This window comes from Nuphar pumila, chromosome 2 (genome assembly GCF_984573655.1).
Source record: "Nuphar pumila chromosome 2, dmNupPumi1.hap1.1, whole genome shotgun sequence".
Classification (NCBI taxonomy): Eukaryota; Viridiplantae; Streptophyta; class Magnoliopsida; order Nymphaeales; family Nymphaeaceae; genus Nuphar; species Nuphar pumila.
The window spans coordinates 2,196,398-2,215,807 of record NC_143250.1 but is presented as its reverse complement, the minus strand read 5'-3'; the positions used below and the strand labels follow the sequence as shown (position 1 = coordinate 2,215,807).

Sequence of the window (19,410 nt, the reverse complement as noted above, 5' to 3'; positions counted from 1 at the left end):
TAACCCTAGCCTTCTCTGTCGGAAAAAAAAAAGAAAAAAAAAACTTGGAATAAGATTTATAGTGCCCACTAGGGGCTCAAACTCTTGGTTAGGAGGTCGGCTCTGCATCTCAAGTTGAACAGACGTCATGAGTGCAATACCTGAAAGATGTGTCCCTTGTTGCAAGGTCGAAGCTGGTGGATGGGTTGTCTCTTTGGGGCTTTGTGTTAGACACAAGGTTTGATAAAAATAATAGTACCTATAGTGACCAAAAAATCGGCTGTTTTTTCTCCACCTATCCTAAAAGAAGCTGTCACAATGATTCGTGGACTGAGGACACTGGATTTGGATTCGACTTACAGTTTTTTTTTTTTTTAAATGGGACACAAGGACACAAATTTTTTTTAATATTTTAATCAATAAAATTTATTTTTTGAATATTTCAACATTGAAAATTGGTTTTTATTAAAATATTAAAATAATGCCATCTGTGTCGATGTGTCCAAGTGTGTCCGTGTCACCAGGGACACAGCTAAAATGGTGTGTCCCTGTAACATAGAAAACAAGGATTCAGTCAATAGCATCATGTTAATGTACTCAGCTAAACACACTTCACTTTAAAAAAAAAAAACTTCAAATTATCATATAATGCATTCCATGTCCTTCCCATCTTAACCATTTTCTTTGCATTTTACTGCATCAAATTTTGAGTAGGGATGTCGACCAGCCGAATATTATCCGACGTCAGACACCAATCAGAATTCAGTAGCCAAAGTCGGATCCCATTAATAATCAGATTCAGACTTGGAATTGAGTTTTGCAACCGAATCTGATTCCCAGTCTGACTAAGATCCGAGTATGGGTCTGACTAAGATCTGAATCCAATTCTAGAATTCAAATTCAAATAGGTGTAAAAGTTGGATTTTAAATTGGTTGGATATCAATTTGGTTTTAGCTGATCCTATTCTACTCCAAATCCGATTAAGTTGGACTCGGTATTTGACTATATTCGACCAGAATCCAACCCGTTTACATCCCTAATTTTGAGTGCTCTGTATTTTAAAGTCGTGCACATGAGCCCAACAATAGTTAAGGCTTTGTTTGAAGGATGCGTGGGCCCTGGGGTGGAAGCAAACACCAGACAATATGTCAGGGACGCAACTGCTCTCTACCACCTCCTTGCATCCCTATTTTTTGCAGGCTCTGTAGTCCAGGTTGAGTTGTCCTGGACTACTTGTCCCGTGCATTATGGGAATACACGAGCCTAAGATAAAGTTTTCGCTTCCTTATTATAGCCAATCAATCCATAAATTTTATGTGGGGCCTGCACTCTGAAACTGTGGGCCCCATGCAATGCTGGCATGTGATTGGCTATGGCACTTAGCCATGTCACTTAACCGCTCCTTTGATCTCAAATGGAAGAGGCTGCTAAATAAATGGCAAATATGGTCTATGTAGTAGTTGCTTCCCTACAGGGCCATGTGAAGCCTTTAATGGATCGGACATGAACTAAGACATCTTGCCGATTGAGTTCAATTTTTTGTGGGATTTGGATCTTCATTTCATAATCTATTGGCAAATTTGGTCTTAAGGCGCAAGCCTAGGCATGAAAAAAGGCAACTCAAACAAGGACCAGAAGAGAGAGAGAGAGGACTCTAGGAAACCTCTAAATATGAATTTGGAGCTGCATGTGAATGCTAACTATATACAATATTTGTTGCATTGTGTTGAACAAAAACAAGTTAACAGAAATGTTTGTGGCATTGCCCACTATATACAATATTTCCTGTAGCTGATTATTGAACTATATATCTAGCAGAAAACAATATTTTTTTACAAATTTTGAGATTTTTTGTGGATCAGATCCTGTTGATATGATCTACATGTTTTGTTTAGTAGAAGACAGGTTCCTAATCATAAGCTTTTGATAATATGCAGATTTTTTTTTAAAGGAGAAAATATGCAGATTTTTAAAGAGCTTAAAGAATCAGTGGCCTATAATGTACCATAGTTTCATGACATGAAACATCATAATTTTGCAATGAAAAAAATATGAATCTAACCATGCAAATGTGTTTAATATGAGTTATTTGCTGTGTTGGTAGTTGCTTTAAATATCTTCAATGCATCATAAGACTCAATTTGCAAGACAATGGCAAATTAACGACTCTCAATTCATGAAGATTAAAGTTTGAAAATTGGTGCCAAACATCGTGTTGGAATACAGAGCGTGCACACACACACACACACAATATATATATATATATATATATATATATATATATATATATATATATATATATATATTGTTCATTTACTTTAAAACATACTTTAAATTAATAATCTAAATATTTAAATATATCTTAAATAAAGACAATTCTAGTTTGACCAAAATGTAATTATGAAAAGAAGGCCTTTCAGTTCCAAAATCCTAGATTAAAAACAAAATTTGTACTAAATGAACAATGTGAAGTTCATCCATATGGATCGATGCACTTGGAAATTGATGAGGATATGTGAGATTGAACTCATTGAGATCATATGCAATATATATATATATATATATATATATATATATATATATATGTGTGTGTGTGTGTGTGTGTGTGTGTGTGTGTGAAGAGATGAAGTCAGTTAGTGAATGGGATATGACAAGGACCCACGTTGTACAAAAATAGATGCCAAAGGCAGTGGACTAGTGGAGAACCAAATCAAAACCAGTAAATACTGTCCATGTACGGAGTGTTCTCCAAACACCATTCAGAAAAACTTCCACTGGAGCAGAAATAAGACCAACGCATGCTGGACAGAATTTGAAGAGTATACAGAAGAAGAGGGCTCTTGGAACTGGAATACGTGTTGGTCTTCTACATGATGCACTCCGTAGACGGTTTTTAAGTGGCGAGCAGCAGCCGACCCGGTTCAGCTTTCACTAGTTTGCAGAACCGTGAAGCATTTATGCATTCTATTCTTACACAAAGGTATAGGTTTCATACCCTTAAAATGCACGTAAGCACCTTATTTTAAGAGGTTGATCTTTAGTGAAATGCTCCAACTCAACCAATAAAAGCACCGCCAATAGGCCCTAATCTGGTGCAGAAATTGTATATAAGGATGCAAACCAAGCCGGTGTTAGTCATTCAAGGACACCAACTTGTGCACGTCTTCTGAAACTCTGCGTCTTTAGTCTTACAAAATCATCAAACACTTGGTGCAATGGCCGCCCACCTTGCCTCCCTCTCCACTCCCTCCATTGCTTCACCAAGGCTTGCACCCAGCACCAAGGCAGGATCCAAGCCATGGTGCGCCACCCTTGTGAGATGTGCCACAAGAGCTCAAACATGTGGGTCCGCACCTCAAAGGAGGCCCTCAAGATACCAACCAAATCTGTGGAACTATGAGTTCATCCAGTCTATTACAAGCGCTGCAGCAGTAAGTTTGATTGGTTCAAACTCAAGTTTTTTGAGGTTTTGTAACTCAATATGATTCGACTCAAAGATGTAAAATTAATGTCTGCAGAGTGAGACACAGAGGAGTAGGATTGAAGAATTGAGAAGGGAAGTCAGGCAAATCATAGTCTCCACAACTGAGCCTGTGGCTCAGTTGGAGCTCATTGATTCTCTTGAACGTCTTGGTGTGGCCTACCACTTTGAGAGTGAGATTAGGAGAGCTCTAGATACCATATCTACTACAACCAGGGGATTTGAGGATCTCTACTCTTGTTCTCTTAGATTCAGGATACTGAGACAGTATGGCTACACTGTTTCTGCAGGTATATAATATGCACTATGTGCTAATTACATTGTGATTTAACTAGTTCTTACTCTGCACTACTACTGAGCTAATGCTTGAAATGGTTTTCATGACAGATGTTTTCAGCAGATTTAGGGATCAATCGGGGCGATTCACAGAAAGCCTGCGCGAAGATGTGAGGGCGTTGCTGAGCTTCTATGAAGCAGCACACCTGGCCTATGAAGGGGAAACCATACTAGAAGAAGCTGTGTCTTTCACCACTGAGAATCTCAGAGCCAGGGTAAGCCGTGTGGACCAGAGCCTGGCTAGACAGGTGCAGCGAGCCCTGCAGGTTCCTTTCCACAGGAGGGTTCGTAGGATAGAGGCCAGAGAGTACATTGAGTGTTTTGAGAGGACAGACCGCAGGAGCCAAGTCTTGCATGAGTTGGCTAGGTTGGACTTCAATGTGGTGCAGTCAGTCCACCAAAGAGAACTTAGGGAGCTATCTGGGTAATAGTCCAGATTGATGATCTTAACTTGGATGCTATTATTTATATTCTTCAAATTATAACATTTTTCTTATAATCTAATTGAGTATTAGGGTGTACTTATGTTTTTTTTAGGTGGTGGAGAGACTTGGGCTTAGCAGAACACATTAGCTTTGCAAGGGACAGGTTGGCTGAGAGCTACTTCATGGCCGTTGGGAAGATGTATGAGCCCCACTTCTCTCAGTACAGAATGGAACTCGCTAGAGTTTCTTACTTGATAGCCACTGTTGAGGATATCTTTGGTGAGCATCAATCGGTTGAGGAGCTTGAACACTTTGTACAAGCTGTTGAAAGGTAAGATGATGATGGTGGTGCTGTTTGGAAAAAAGAGATTCATCAACGTAGGCTTATATACATACTTATCAAATATTGCAGCTGGTGCTAAACAAAAAAAAATGTTATATGATAGATGGGATCTTCAAGCAATTGATCGACTGCCACAGTCTTTGAGGGTCTTCTATGCGGCTCTCTACAACACCACAAACCAAATTGCCTATACTGTCCTTAGGAGACATGGCCGGGACATCACCACATACATGAGGAGAGCGGTACCGTCTCTCTCTTTCTTTCTCTCCCTATATATATGTATAACCATAAAAGTTAAAAGCTTACCACGAGGAAACCGAGTTTTTGGGGTAATCTGTCCCTGGGTATGGTCAATTCGCTAGAAAAATGACACTTGAAGAGTGTTTTTTTTTTTACAAAAAACGTGATTTTTTCAGCTTTAAAATTTATGAAAATTGTAAACAGTCAATTTTCAAACCTCATAAAAACCTACGTACCCACGTGTCCGAATGAGATGATCCAAGAGTCCATTCCTACAAAATCAAGCTTGTAGAACACATCTTTATGGTCAGATTTGAGATAAACATAGAAAAACCCTTCAGAAGCTTGGTAAACTGCCAGTAAGCACAGATGATAATAGGCAGCTACCCTCTACTCAACACAAGTACACACTCACATGCGCACACAACACACACACACACACACACACACACACACATATATATATATATTGCATGGAGCCACATGCGTATGATGCTGCAAGTGTGGTTATTTTGTTTGTTTTTCGTTCAGTGGGTGAGTGTATGTAAATCATATTTGGTGGAAGCAAGGTGGTACCGCGGTGGACAGACACCGAGGCTGGAGGAGTACCTGAGCAACATACGCGCATCTATGACCAGTCCTATACTGTTCCCTGCATACTTCTTCCTCAGCCAAAACATAGAGGAACAAGCAATCCAACGGTTACAGTCTGAATCCAGCATCATTCAATCGTCATCAGTGATCCTTCGCCTTTCTGCTGATCTGCAGAGATCAAGGGTATGTAATGTGTAGTATTTAATCCACAACCATGAAGAATCACAAAATTTTCAGAGTGGTCGTTTTGTTTCATCACAAGGAATATGGTTTACTTGCTATTAGTATATTGAGCTTAGTTTTAGCACCATTTAGACTTCATTATTAGTGTGATGAAAACAACTCTTGTGAAGTCCCAAGGGGTTTGGTGTAGTGGGAGGGGTCCTTGGCTGCTAGGCTGGTAGTCAGGGTTTCATTCTCATGGATGTCATCCCCTTTCGTCATGAAGAGTAAGGCTACTATGCCCCTTGGGACAGCGACTATAGGTACAGCAGGCATAGCCAGTGCGACTAGGTCCCTGATATCCCGAGGGTGGTTTCCCCGTTCCTTATGGAAAAAAACAAGTTTTGCTAATTCTCTTTGTTTCCCTTTTTTATGCATATTGAAGGCTGGATTTGGGAGAGGAAACCTGCCAAGATCGATTCAGATTTACATGAGTGAGGCAAAGACATCAGAAGAAGCTGCACGCCAGCACATCAGGAACCTGCTGAGAGATGCATGGAGGAGGCTCAATAGGGAGTTGGCATCTCAGGCCTTCCCTCGTTCTTTTGCCAATGTGTCCCTTAATATTGCAAGGGTGGCACATTGCATGTATGAGTATGAAGATGGCTTTGGTGTCCTTGAGCACGAGTCTAGGGACCGCCTCTATGCTCTCTTAGCTGAGCCCTTCCAAATTGCATAGACTCTTTGTAAGGCTGAAAACTCCCCCTTAAGTGCTACTATTATACCTGAGGGGATGCTGGTTATCATATGAATCTTGCAATAAACTGGGTGAGATCGACCTTCTCTCTCTCTCTCCATATGTACGTGTGCATGGATTGGACGCGTTTCAAGCAATAATGATATTTTTTTCGGACACTATTTTGACCTGTTTTTAGGTAATTAAAAGAAATTAGTAGATAATTAATGATGGAGATGGGGTCAGCGGTTAAGGATCAGGTGCAAACCAATTTGGTTCCACTCATCCCCTATGTATTTCCCCATATTGATACCCGATTTGTTATGGTTGATTTAATAAGAATCAACCCTTGCATCATACTTTTTTTATAAAAAAATATGAATTTTTAAATCACAAAATTTTGCATTTTCTCAGCCGTTTATTTTTGAATTGCCAAAAAATCCCCCGAATTTCAACAAATCAAGTATTGATCTACACTAAATGGACCATGTACATCACATCTATAGAGTCCCATTTGATCAAAATAGCTTGGATCAATGAAATATAAGATAAGGATGACTTAGAAGCAGACCTGTATTAAATCTCATCAATCAATTCTGCATAAGATTGGGTCACTTTTCCCAATGGGACAGGACTTCATTCGATGAATTCGAACTTAGTCAATTCATTTATCATTTTTTTTGAAAGGCAAGCTTGGGTTAGGCAGACCCCCACTAGTTATTGTTCAACTTACCACTGGGTTTTAAACCTGCAATGTCCCACCACAAGGAGATATGCACTGACAGCTCCTACCAACCATGCGAGGAGCGCCCCCCCCCCCCCCCCCCCACACACACACACACATACCCCCTTGGTCAATTCATTTATCATTGGTTGGTCTCATGTAATGATTTAGCCACATATAAGGTATTGAACCCTATTACTAGCAAGCATGGCCCATATTTACGCTATTTCTTTCCTCAAATTTACGCATAAGTAGGGCGATACTATTTCATAAGGATATTGGGGAAAGTGAACTGGTAGCCGGAAATCGTGAATCTAGCACGATGTAGACACTGCATTTATGAGACCGGATCAAGTCCTTGCTTGCTGAATGCGTTCCTCCCAACAAGACTTAGCGCAAACCAACTAGTACTTGAGTGCTGGATTCAATCATCTCAAAGGCTTTGGGCAATGCTTTCTAATGAAGCACAAAAATGACAAGATCAGTTAGATTGTGTGTGGAAACTGTCTCTCTCTCTCTCTCTCTCACTCTCAATGTTGTTAAAATGAGGTCAGTAGGTGAATTGGTTTCTCAAAAAAAAAACTGAATTCAATCCAATCGTTTTCGGATCAGTACTTTTTCGCCAGTGGATCACGTGTCATTAAAAAAATAAAAAATATTTGAAAATGTTAAAAGAAATAACCCTCTTAAAAAATATTTAAAAACTTGAGTTGAAATGACAGGTGAATTAGCAGCCTTTGAATCGGCTAAGGACTGATTCGATCCGATTCAAACCTATTCTGACAACATTGCTCTCTCTTCTTTTAGAGAAAGAGGAAGCTTATGATAGTTCAATCTTATATTTTAAGGATTTGTTTTTTTTTTTTATTACACGAAGAAACCACATCTGTGATCGAAGGCCTGATCGCTGGTCTTAGCATTGCCGTTCTGGCAGCGTAAACTCTAATGGGCCCCCTTTTTGACAACTAGGGAGTCTCCTGCTTTGCCTTGCAGAAGGAGGTGCATACATGGAGATTCGAACTTGCGATAAGGAAAAAGCTCCCTACTATCCACAAGCCCAAGGTCATGCGGTCTTGAATGTTGTATGCAGATATGCCCTGGAATCGCATGTCCAGCCCTGTTCATTTTAGCAAAGTTCCTAAAGTTGGAGGAAACTTTATGTTTCATGAATTTGGTGAAGGCTTAATGCAATAAACTTAATTAGGCATTGGCACCAAGAGATGGACTATGTAAAGATCCAACGTCGAACAAAATCGTGTTTGTCAATCAAACATCCTAGTTACAAAAACAAGTGCTATAGCAGTCTAAATAATCACTAATCACTGAATATTGTCAAAGGATATTTCTAATATTTTCATGTAATAACCATATTCAGCAAAGCTCCGTACCCTCCAGGGAGATAGCCAAATAATCACATGCGAAACCGGTAACCAGTGTTGTGAGAGGCGTACGCCTCAGTACCAGAAGCGTACGCCTCAGAGGCGAGGTGCACGCTCAAGGTACTGAGGCGTTGCTGTGATGCGCAAATTGCCCCTCATCAACCTCCGACCAGTTGTGACCACCGACCACCGGAGTTGCTGTGCTGCTCAGTCTTCTCCGACCACCGGACGACCGGCATATCCCTCGCTTCCGTACCAGCTGGGCGCGTGGTCCTTCTCCTACTGCCTCCCCTCCCACCGCTTCACTTCCATACCAGTTGTGAGAGGCATACGCCTCAGAGGCGAAGTGCAGGCTCAACGCCTCGCTTCGCCTCATCGCATTTAACAACCTTGCGGGTAACTACCTATGTCACACGGACTCGGTTAGGGGGTCAACGCACACGCGTCGACACGAGTGCGGGGTGGACATGATCAACGAAGAATCAAACTCGGTCAACGCACTGGGGCCGAGTCCATCAACGTTTTAAACTTGGTCAATGTTGACCGAGTCTATATTTATTTATTTTTAAGATAAAAACTAAAAAAATGATATATATATATATATAGTCGAGTCCCCGTGTCCAAAGTTTTAAAAATTGCACCGCACCCATGTGACATAGGTAACTACTGAAAGAACAGATGGAAAAGGGTAAAGAATCAAGGAAAGATTTCACACAGCATCCATCAGACGTGATACAAGACTGGATTTTGGATTTGGAGAACACCAGTTAACCTTCTGCATTCATCGATTTCATGGGAGGTCGACAATTGCATACACCCAGTAAGGAATGAAATTCTAAACAGAAATTGAAACAACAAGCTTGGGAACATCCATGCCATCAATCACAAGAAACACCACCAAATAAGATAAAGCCTACCAAAACCCAGACAGATGAGCAACAGTGAATATCTGAATCCCTACCAACTTTATCATGAATCCAACATCAAAACAAAACTTCAACAACAGCGTGACAAAAGACTGGAAACGTTCCCACCCCACAAAGGGTGAGATGAAGGAATAGCCCATCAAAACAACCCTACAAACAGAACAGTTCCAATCCCAACAAGAAAAGGAAAAAAACAAATGTAAGAATATATCTTAAGAGCTCTTTTCTGACTTGGCAGCAGTAGCAGCCGCCTGCCCCCTGAGACGACCGGTCCTTCTTGCAGCAATGAGACCGACCTTTTGGCCAGGAGGGGCATCACGACGGACAGTGCTGGCATGCCCAATGTGTTGATGGTTACCACCACCATGGGGATGCTCAACTGGATTCATAGCAACACCACGAACCTTGGGCCAGCAGTTCCTCTTCACCCGGTACTTGTGATAAGCATTACCTGCCTTAAGCATAGGTTTCTCAGTCCTACCACCACCAGCAACCTGACCGATCATGGCTCTGCAACCACTTGGCACAATCTTCTTGGCACCGGAGGGAAGCTTAATCCTATTGAGGGTGAAAACACACACAAGAGAAAACATGGAGAAGTAGATGATTAATGCACACATCTCAAATCTTATGTACTTGAAAAAGGTAGAAAGGTCACTGAAAAAAAAAAAGACACTAAAATGGCAAATGATCAAGGCAAAACAGAAACATCCACTGGTTAAGGAAAAGTATTGATGTTACAGCAGACAGAAAACTTAAAGAGGGCACGAAGTTCATAAGATAACAGCTAATTCTTATAATGAACCTTCAAGAAAGAAACAAATAAAACAGAAAATTCTCTGACATAGATCCAAGATCAAGTGCTCAACATAAAAAGTAAGCTTCAGGGTGTATAGGCCAGTACTGAATAACTTCTGCTCATCAGACAGAAAAAATTACAGCATTGGATTGGATGCAAAAGTTGAACACAACATAAACAAGAACATGCACACAGTGAAAGGCCTTGACTCATCCATATAGACCTTACTGAATAATGGGTCAGTGAATAAAAGACAAAAAGCATGTAATTAAGAATTCCTACAAATAAATTGACGAGAGAAATCATGTATTCCTAACTGCATATCCAACATCTTATAGGTCATAGAATACCGAGGTTATCGATGTTTTTTCTAAGTGTTTTACATGTATCTGTACATAATTGCTGTGACTGCACACCAGTGAGCACCTGCATACATGCCAGGCTCAACCATAAAGGTAACTGAGAATTTCTGCAACTTACATAAAGAATAATTGAAAATAAGTCTTTTCGTGGTTGAATTAAATGCAATTTATTCATCAATTCCATTGATAGTGATACATGTGATCAGCACTTGGGATTTCTTCTCTTCTTTTTTCTGATGGGGGGGTTGGGGAGGAGCCAGCGCTTCAGAAGTAAAAGGCCATTTCTCATCACATTCCTCCTCTCAACATAAACTACCATCCAAAGCAAACATAAAATCTCAAACCAATTTCACTAGAATGAAAAAACCAATGGATTAAACCTTAGCCTAATCTCAGGTCGCAACTGCTAAAAAAAGGTGTTTTATGTACACGTGACAAACCCTCTTATACCCAAGTCTTCTAGGTAAACTGCAATTGAAAATACAAGCTGCTACTATATAATCAACACCACTAGTTACAATTAAAACTCACAAGCCACAATTGATGGTCATCATTCATGAATTTTTCTTGACATTCTGCAATATTTGGATGATTGAAAACCACAGCATTTGGATTATCAAAGAGGGGCTAACATGCCATATAACCATATATAACGATACAAACTATGCACCATTATGAGTTGCACTTAACATACTGAAACCTAAATGGAACAAGTTATCACAAACACTCAATAAAAATTAATTGGTTCCATCACAATTAATTCTAAACCACAAAACTAAAATGAAATTAATCTGTGGAAGTAGAGCAGAATGTTGACTCCGCCAAACCCCAATGGAAGATTGACAATGGCAATCAAAATAAGAGAAATGCCAATCAACCAGAACCTAGCTCACTTCCATACAAAACCATAACAATTGACTAACACCAGCAATCAGATAATATTAAATAAGAATTACTAAATTAATGAAGACCCCAACTGAGTAAACATAGACATTGCACAAACTCTTCATAAAGCACAACGAAAAACCATGACTGGATGTAGAAAAATAAGCAAGATCATTAGCTCAATATGCTCAGCAAACAAGAAAGTTGAAAATCAAACCATCAAACAAAAAAAACTGATTTGTTTCAGTCCATAAGAAGCTGATCCTAATTGCGATTAAGGGATCATGAGAGCAAAGATTCATTAGAAAACATGTGTGCCTGTGGTCAAATGTCCTGTAATTTTTCTTATTTTTTTTAAAATTGATGTGCAGCGTAAAGTTTTTCAAAATCAGGTACAGAGACTTGCTTTTACAATAAATCTACATGTCTACATCTTTGCATACAGATGTCATATGTCAGCAGCACACAGGAACACACCCACATGTATGCTACAGATAACGGTATATAAGCACTTCTGTAACTGATGACTTGAAGCACTGAAGTCTTTCCATGCTAAATTACCTGACCATTCCCATGGTGACCGGTATCAATGCCCAACATTTTTCAAAAGGGATTCACATTTCTGGACATTTACCAAAAGTTTTCTTTTTTTGCAACTGTAATTTTGGGCGTAACATTTATGGGCTTAAACATACTTTTTAGGTTTGTTAATTTTCTCAAAAATTACAAGCATCTTGATGACTTCATAGTGACCAAATCTTCAAGGTTTTATTTGAATCATACAACAACAAACAACAACAACTACGCCTTCATCCCAAAACAATTGGGGTCAGCGATATGAACCAAAAAGAAATTCATTTTGGGTCTTCCACATGAATCCTTTTCCTCCAATCATTTCTATCCAACGCCATGTCCTCGGTGAGGTTCAAAGCATTCATATCCTTTCCTATCATCTCCATCCAAGTCTTCCTAGGCCTACCCCGACCTCTTTTAACTAATATATTTTCCCATTTCTCCAACCTTCTAACTGGAGCATCATTAGGCCTTCGCCGAATATGTCCAAACCACCGTAAACGATTCTCTCGCATCTTATTTTCAATGGGTGCAACACCTACCTTCTTACGTATCTCTTCGTTCCGAATCTTATCTTTTATTGTATTTCCACACATCCATCTAAGCATCCGCATCTCAGCTACACTCATTTTTTGAATATGATGTCTCTTGGCAGCCCAACATTCCGTACCATATAGTAAAGCGGGTCTAATAGTCGTCCTATAAAACTTTCCCTTCAACCGCAATGGCATTCTACGATCGCACAGCACTCCAGTAGCACTTTTCCATTTCATCCACCCAACCTTTATCCTATGATTTACATCTCCATCAATTTCTCCATACTTTTGAATGATGGATCCCAAATATTTGAAATAATCATTCACCGGTATATCTTGCTCACCAAGCTTCACTACACTCCCATCACTACTTCGTTGCTTACTAAACCGACATTCCATATATTCAGTCTTACTCTTACTCAACTTAAAACCTCTAGCTTCCAATGTCTGTCTCCATAATTCTAACTTAGCATTAACCCCAGCTCTAGACTCATCAATCAAAACAATATCATCAGCAAACAACATACACCACGATATATTTTCTTGAATTGATCTCGTAAGTTCATCCATCACTATCGCAAATAGGAAAGGGCTTAAAGCAGATCCTTGATGTAACCCAACCGTTATCGGAAAATTGGTTGTCACCCCTCCACAAGTGCGGACATTGGTTACTACTCCTTCATACATATCTTTAATTATACTAATGTACTTGAGAGAAACACCTTTCTTCATCATTGTCCACCAGAGAACGTCCCTAGGTACTCTATCGTATGCCTTCTCTAAATCAATAAAAACCATATGCAAATCCTTGTTCATCTCTCTATATCTTTCAATAAGTTGTCTAAGAAGATGTATAGCTTCCATAGTTGATCTTCCAGGCATAAAACCAAATTGATTCTTCGATATCATGACAACCTTCCTCAACCTAGACTCAATCACCCTCTCCCAAAGTTTCATAGTATGACTCATGAGTTTTATACCACGATAGTTTGTGCAATCTTGTATATCACCCTTATTCTTATATAAAGGCACCAAAGTACTCTTCCTCCACTCATTAGGCATCTTATTTGTTCGCCAAATCAAGTTAAAAAGATTTGTCAACCATTCTAAACCTTTCTCTCCCAAGCATTTCCAAGCCTCGATAGGTATACCATCTGGGCCAACTGCCCTTCTTGATTTCATTTTCTTCAAAGCCTCTGCAATTTCTTCTTTTTGAATCTTGCGCATGAAGTCACGATTTATCTCATGAAAAGGAATGGAGAAGTCTCCAAGATCTTGAGCATGACTATCATTAAATAGCTTATCAAAATAATCTTTCCATCTCTCCTTAATCTCCTCATCTTTGACTAAAACCCTTTGCGTTTCATCTTTGATACATCTAACCATACCCAAATCCTTCGATTTCCTATCTCTCATCTTTGCAAGCCTATAAATATCCTTCTCGCCTTCTTTGGTATCCAACTTGTCATAAACCTCCTTATATACCTTAGCCCTCGCGTTTCGAACAACTTTTTTAGCTTCCTTCTTTGCTATTATATACTTCTCCAAATTCTCATTATCACGACTCTTACTTAGATTTCTATAACACTCTCTTTTAACCTTAATAGCTAATTTGACATCCTCGTTCCACCATGATGTATCCTTACCTAGTGGTGCACCGCCTTTAGACTCACCCAATACCTCCTTAGCTACTTTTCTCATACCACCCGCTATCTTATTCCACATTGATTCTGAATCCTCCTCGAGACACCAATCAACTTCCTTAACTACCTGCTCTACAAACATTCCTTGTTTAGCTCCTTTCAGTGCCCACCACTTAATTCTAGGATCTATCCTATGTCTATCCCTTTTGCGGCATTGTCTAATTCTAAGATCTAAAATTAAGACTCTATGTTGTGTAGCTACACTTTCTCCTGGTATAACCTTACAATCGATGCAACAACCCCTATCTCTCTTTCTAAGTAGGAAAAAATTTATTTGACTCGTATTAACCCCACTTTTAAATGTTACTAGGTGAGACTCCCTCTTCCTAAACCAAGTGTTTGCTAAGATCATATCATAGGACAAACAAAAATCTAAAATCCTTTCTCCACTTTCATTTCTTTCTCCTATACCATAGCCTCCATGGATATTCTCAAATCCATCCCTACTAATGCCTACCGCCGATGAAAAGCTTTTCTCCATAAGATGTCTCTTGTACTACTCCATCTAAATCTTCCCAAAATTGATGCTTAATGGAATCATTTGAACCTACTTGAGGTGCATAAACACTAATAATATTAATAATATCCGTACCTAATACTAATTTAATAAGTAAAATTCTATCACCCTTCCTACGAACCTCAACTACATTATCTATAAACTGACGACTCATAACAATCCCTACTCCATTCCTATTCCTATTTATTCCTGTATACCAAATCTTATACCCCCAAGGTTCTATCACTTTAGCTTTCTCACCTACCCATTTGGTCTCTTGAAGACATAAAATATCAATCTTTCTCCTACACATAACATCTACTAACTCTACCAACTTACCAGTTAAAGACCCTATGTTCCAAGTGGCTAACCTAATTTTATGGTCTTGGACTAACTTCTTTACCCCCACCCGTCCAACAAAGTGAGGGAACCCTTGCCTATTTGACACCACACCCGGGCACCGGTGTGACGCGTCGCTTCTGGGCGACGACCTAGCAACCCTTGCACATTTATCACTGCCTCCGGGCCTAGAGAGTACAACGCGTCGCTCAGTAGGGAACGCCCCAACGAAATTCTCATATTGGTTCATTTTCATAGGATATGACAAAGTTTTTATGCTGGCTGTCACAGGCCTACCGCAACCCTCCTCCTTTATCCGGGCTTGGGACCGGCAGTGTATAACTACACAGGCGGAGTTAAGGTTTTATTTGAATCATATGGAACAAAATACCAGTATTTTAGTCCAAAAAAATCATATCCAATTTGATGCTCAGACTCCCTTTGTAGTTCAATATTCAAAATGCTTTAACCTTTCTCCCTTTGCTCACTAACACTAGATCAACACTCTTATATCTTAAATCATAGAAAAAGAACACTAAATCCATCAAGACCTCACCTAAAAGTAGAGCAAAACCCATGTCACATAGCGAGACTCTGGAATTTTCATTAGGGTACGATTGGTTTAAAATTATCATTAGCCAAAAATATGGTACATGAACAAGACATGGTCATATTCTCTTTGTGCGGGACTTACAACACTTTCATGTGGATGGACAAGTATAGTATCATTTTACATACTACTAGAAAGTGTAAATTTATGATCTTCGTCATACGATTAGTATTTGAAGCATTTGTATCCCATGTGCATACTTGTAACTTGGGATACAAATAGAGAATTTGTTAAATTTATTATTATTTTTCATTTGAATTATATATATATATATGTGTGTGTGTGTGTGTGTGTGTGTGTGTGTGTGTGTGTGTGTGTGTGTGTGTGACTGACATTCCCACACATATACATATATATTTACATGTCTTACATGGACCGGGCTATAACAGACCTCCTTTAGTCTATTCCCATACCTATCATGAATGAGAGTTAAGTTATCCATCATAGTAATTTGTCTATTTGTTTACTCATTTGTTATTCTTCAGTTATAACCTTACTGCAACAAGTTCATGATGGACTGCAGACCAACTAATGATACCCGTCGGTCACTCATTTACTAAGGGTGAGTATCGGCAATGACAACGACAACCAAACGCATTGGCCAATATATTTTCTTTTCTCAAGGTCAAGCTAGGGTTGCAGCAGAACCCATTGAGACAACATATAGTGTTGTTGAAGTCTGCAACGTCTATCCCACACAATATATATATATATATATATATATATATATATATATATATATATATATATATATATATATATATATTAAAGGCAAACTAGGGTTGCAGCAGAACCCACTGAGACAAGTGTTCGAGTCTGCAGTGCCCAACCAGTGTATATTTCTTTTTTGTTTCAAAGGCAAGTTGGGGCTACGACAGACCCCACTGAGACATGTGTTTGGGTATGCAGCCCAACACAAAACAATATATATATTTTTGAAATGGCAAGCTAGGGCTGCAACAAAACCCATCGAGACAACAATACCATGTTGTTCGGGTCTATAGCGCACCGTCAACATAGTATTTTTTTTTGGTAGTCACAAAACATTACACATAGAGGTACGTTGGAACCATCCGATTCACGACTCACATAAACAAGAAAACATCATACTAAAATATCTCACAATAACTTGAAATATCAGTCATATTTGTATACATGGTTTCTGCTAATGTTATGACAAAAATTAATGTACACAACCATGAATGATATATACTAAACTGTCATAATGTATACATGGTTATCATCAAAATGGAATAAATCAATGTACCTGACATGAATGTTTGATTAAACCTTGAATCAAAATTCCAAAAATTAAGTCATTAATGATACTTAGATCTACAACATTCCAATGTCATTGAAACATTTTTTTCCCAATTCTAAAATCGTGGGCATGGTGGTCTTCCCAAAACATTTTTCTCACCCTCTTTAATGTCCTTTATTGGGTTTCCAACTTGGGAAGTTGGTCAACCACCTCCCTCTTGAAATATGTCTTTCCTCATTTAAGCTCTCTTAAATGAGGAATTACGAAACCCAAAATGCAATTAAATTATTTTGGGCAAAAACTCACCCAGCACATAGGGGGTTTTGAACTAAGGTTCACCTCCCTAAGGGACAACAAACCCCACCAGTGCACTACTTTCTATTTCATTGCAATTTATATCTTACTTAATTTACTTAAGTCTTCATGGACGTTAGGCATTTTTGATAAAAAACCACGTCCTCTTGCTAAAATTCGTGTATGTGGTCAATGAGATTCAAACTCGGGTTGCCTCATAACTAGGCAATACCTCTTGCCATAACACCACTTCACCTCTTGTTACATTATTGGTCTTTGTTAACTTATTTATATACGAATTGGTTTTTCGACGATTCTCAAATACGAGTTGGATAAAAATTATATTTTAGATCTTCTGAACTCTCTGACTAGATTTTCGGTTCTTGATTAAAATTTGACCATATTTGGATCCATTAAGATCCAATTGGATTCGAATTGAGTTTCAGATCCATCCAAGATCTGAATCCATTCATCGTATCCGAATCCAAATACTGAATCCATTTGATCATGTTTGGATTCAAGATCCATTTGGAATCCATATCACGTTATCGTATTTATTTTGAAGAATTTTAACATTTATTTATTTTGATAATTATCAAATTTTTTCAGGTTTTACATTTATAATGGATGATTTTGTTGAGTTGAGAGTGGACTCTTATGTCATGAGAGTTGACTCCTCTTATAGTTTTGAAAATTATGCCAGATTTTTTATAGTCGACTTATGGATGTATCTTAGTAGACTCTTTGTTAGATAAGGGTCGACCCTTGAGTTGAAAGAGTTGACTCCTCTTGAGTTCTTCCTTATATGTATTTTTTTAGTTCTTGAGTCAACCTCGAGGTGAGGCAAGTTGACTTCTTTGAGTTTTTTCTTTTGAATGATAATTCTCTTGAAGGTCGACTTTTGGATGAGTAGTAGATCGACTTTTTCTGCCTAAAAATGAATTTTAAGCATAATGACTTTTTTGAACGAACTTGATATCATGCTACTATCTCGTGACATTTATATGAGTAGTTAGTTCACGTTGAGACTGTGGTTTGTCTCACTTCACAATTATTACTATTTTTCAAGTACTCAGCAATAGACAGATGCGGCAACAAAGGACACAAGTATCTCATGGACATTGGTGAACCTGCTTATGTGGTTTTTGAGAACTTTGTATATTTTGTAAATGTGGCTGACATTTTATATAAGTTACATTTTGTGAAATATAGTGATATTTATGTTTTGTAAAAGTATGCAATTGTCTTGTGAAATTTATATCCTGGTTTGAAACTTGAATTTGAAAAAAAAAATTAAAGTAAAACCAGTCTTTTGCAATGTATTTGTAAAAAGATTCTAAAAAATATTGGTAAAATTTAGGGTGTTACAAAAATAAGTCTGATTTCGTTGATTTAGAAGTTGATAAATGATGTATATCACAAGTGTCTGATTTGATCAAAACAACTTATCAATGAAATCCCAAATGAAGGGTACGAAGATAGGGATGACATATTGGATGAGTGGACCCTAGCTTGTTTTGTTGGGACTCATCCTTGGAGTGATTTTTCTGCTTAAATATAAAAATAAGTAAAGAGATGTTGAGGATACTTTTAATCATTTTGTATTATCAGCATTAAACCATAAACAACAATTGATTTTTTTGGCAGCAAAGATAAGGACCAAACAATTAAATAACCCCAAAAAGTTTGGGCCAGTCAACCATCAATCACATGGTTCATTAAACAAACTTACCATTCAATACTATTCATGACCCAACATTTAACCAAAGTGGGTATGAGATGGGTTTTTTTGACACAAAGTCAGACCCAATAGGACCTGAAAATGGACACATTCAAGTTGATCTTATGGGATTTTAGGATGAGTGGCTACGATTCCTAGTTGGATAAGGTTCTAGATTGAGCACTTTTAATTCTTACCTGGACTGAATAATGTGGATTTCCCTGATGTGGCAGTAGGTGGATTATCCATGGACAGGTCCACACCTGGATCCAGGTGCTCATGCAATTCTAGAAACTAAGGTTGCAAATGGATCAGGCTTGGTTAGACCTCTTATCCGAACCCAACACCTTGACATGAATTTAAAAGCAATAGCTGGATATGTATCTACAACAGATTAGGCGGATTCAGATTAATATTTTTTGAAGGATTCAATTTTGAATCTGGATCATATCCAATCCTTTTTTGCTTTATCCGTGAAACTTTGATCCCAACATTGTTTTTGAACT

The 19,410-nt window shown here is 38.5% G+C and overlaps 1 protein-coding gene and 1 pseudogene across 1 annotated transcript; one reads left to right on the top strand and one right to left on the bottom strand.

Moving 5' to 3' along the window:
• The first annotated feature begins 3,195 nt into the window (after positions 1-3,195).
• LOC149844446 (alpha-terpineol synthase, chloroplastic-like) lies at positions 3,196-6,300 on the top strand. The gene is made up of 7 exons (XM_089997165.1): positions 3,196-3,411; positions 3,499-3,751; positions 3,849-4,221; positions 4,335-4,553; positions 4,669-4,807; positions 5,337-5,582; positions 6,007-6,300. The coding sequence occupies exons 1-7, from the start codon at positions 3,196-3,198 to the stop codon at positions 6,298-6,300; spliced, it is 1,740 nt and encodes a 579-aa protein (XP_089853291.1).
• A 3,238-nt stretch (positions 6,301-9,538) lies between these two features.
• On the bottom strand, positions 9,539-9,946 carry LOC149844445 (large ribosomal subunit protein uL2 pseudogene; annotated as a pseudogene).
• Between the last annotated feature and the right edge of the window lie 9,464 nt (positions 9,947-19,410).

What these genes read in the sequence shown, in the direction of transcription:
- LOC149844446 (XM_089997165.1), top strand. Translation starts at nt 3,196, where the DNA reads ATGGCCGCCCACCTTGCCTCCCTCTCCACTCCCTCCATTGCTTCACCA. An exon ending in CTATTACAAGCGCTGCAGCA is followed by an intron (nt 3,412 to 3,498) that starts GTAAGTTTGATT and finishes TAATGTCTGCAG; the next exon opens with AGTGAGACACAGAGGAGTAG. An exon ending in GAACTTAGGGAGCTATCTGG is followed by an intron (nt 4,222 to 4,334) that starts GTAATAGTCCAG and finishes TGTTTTTTTTAG; the next exon opens with GTGGTGGAGAGACTTGGGCT.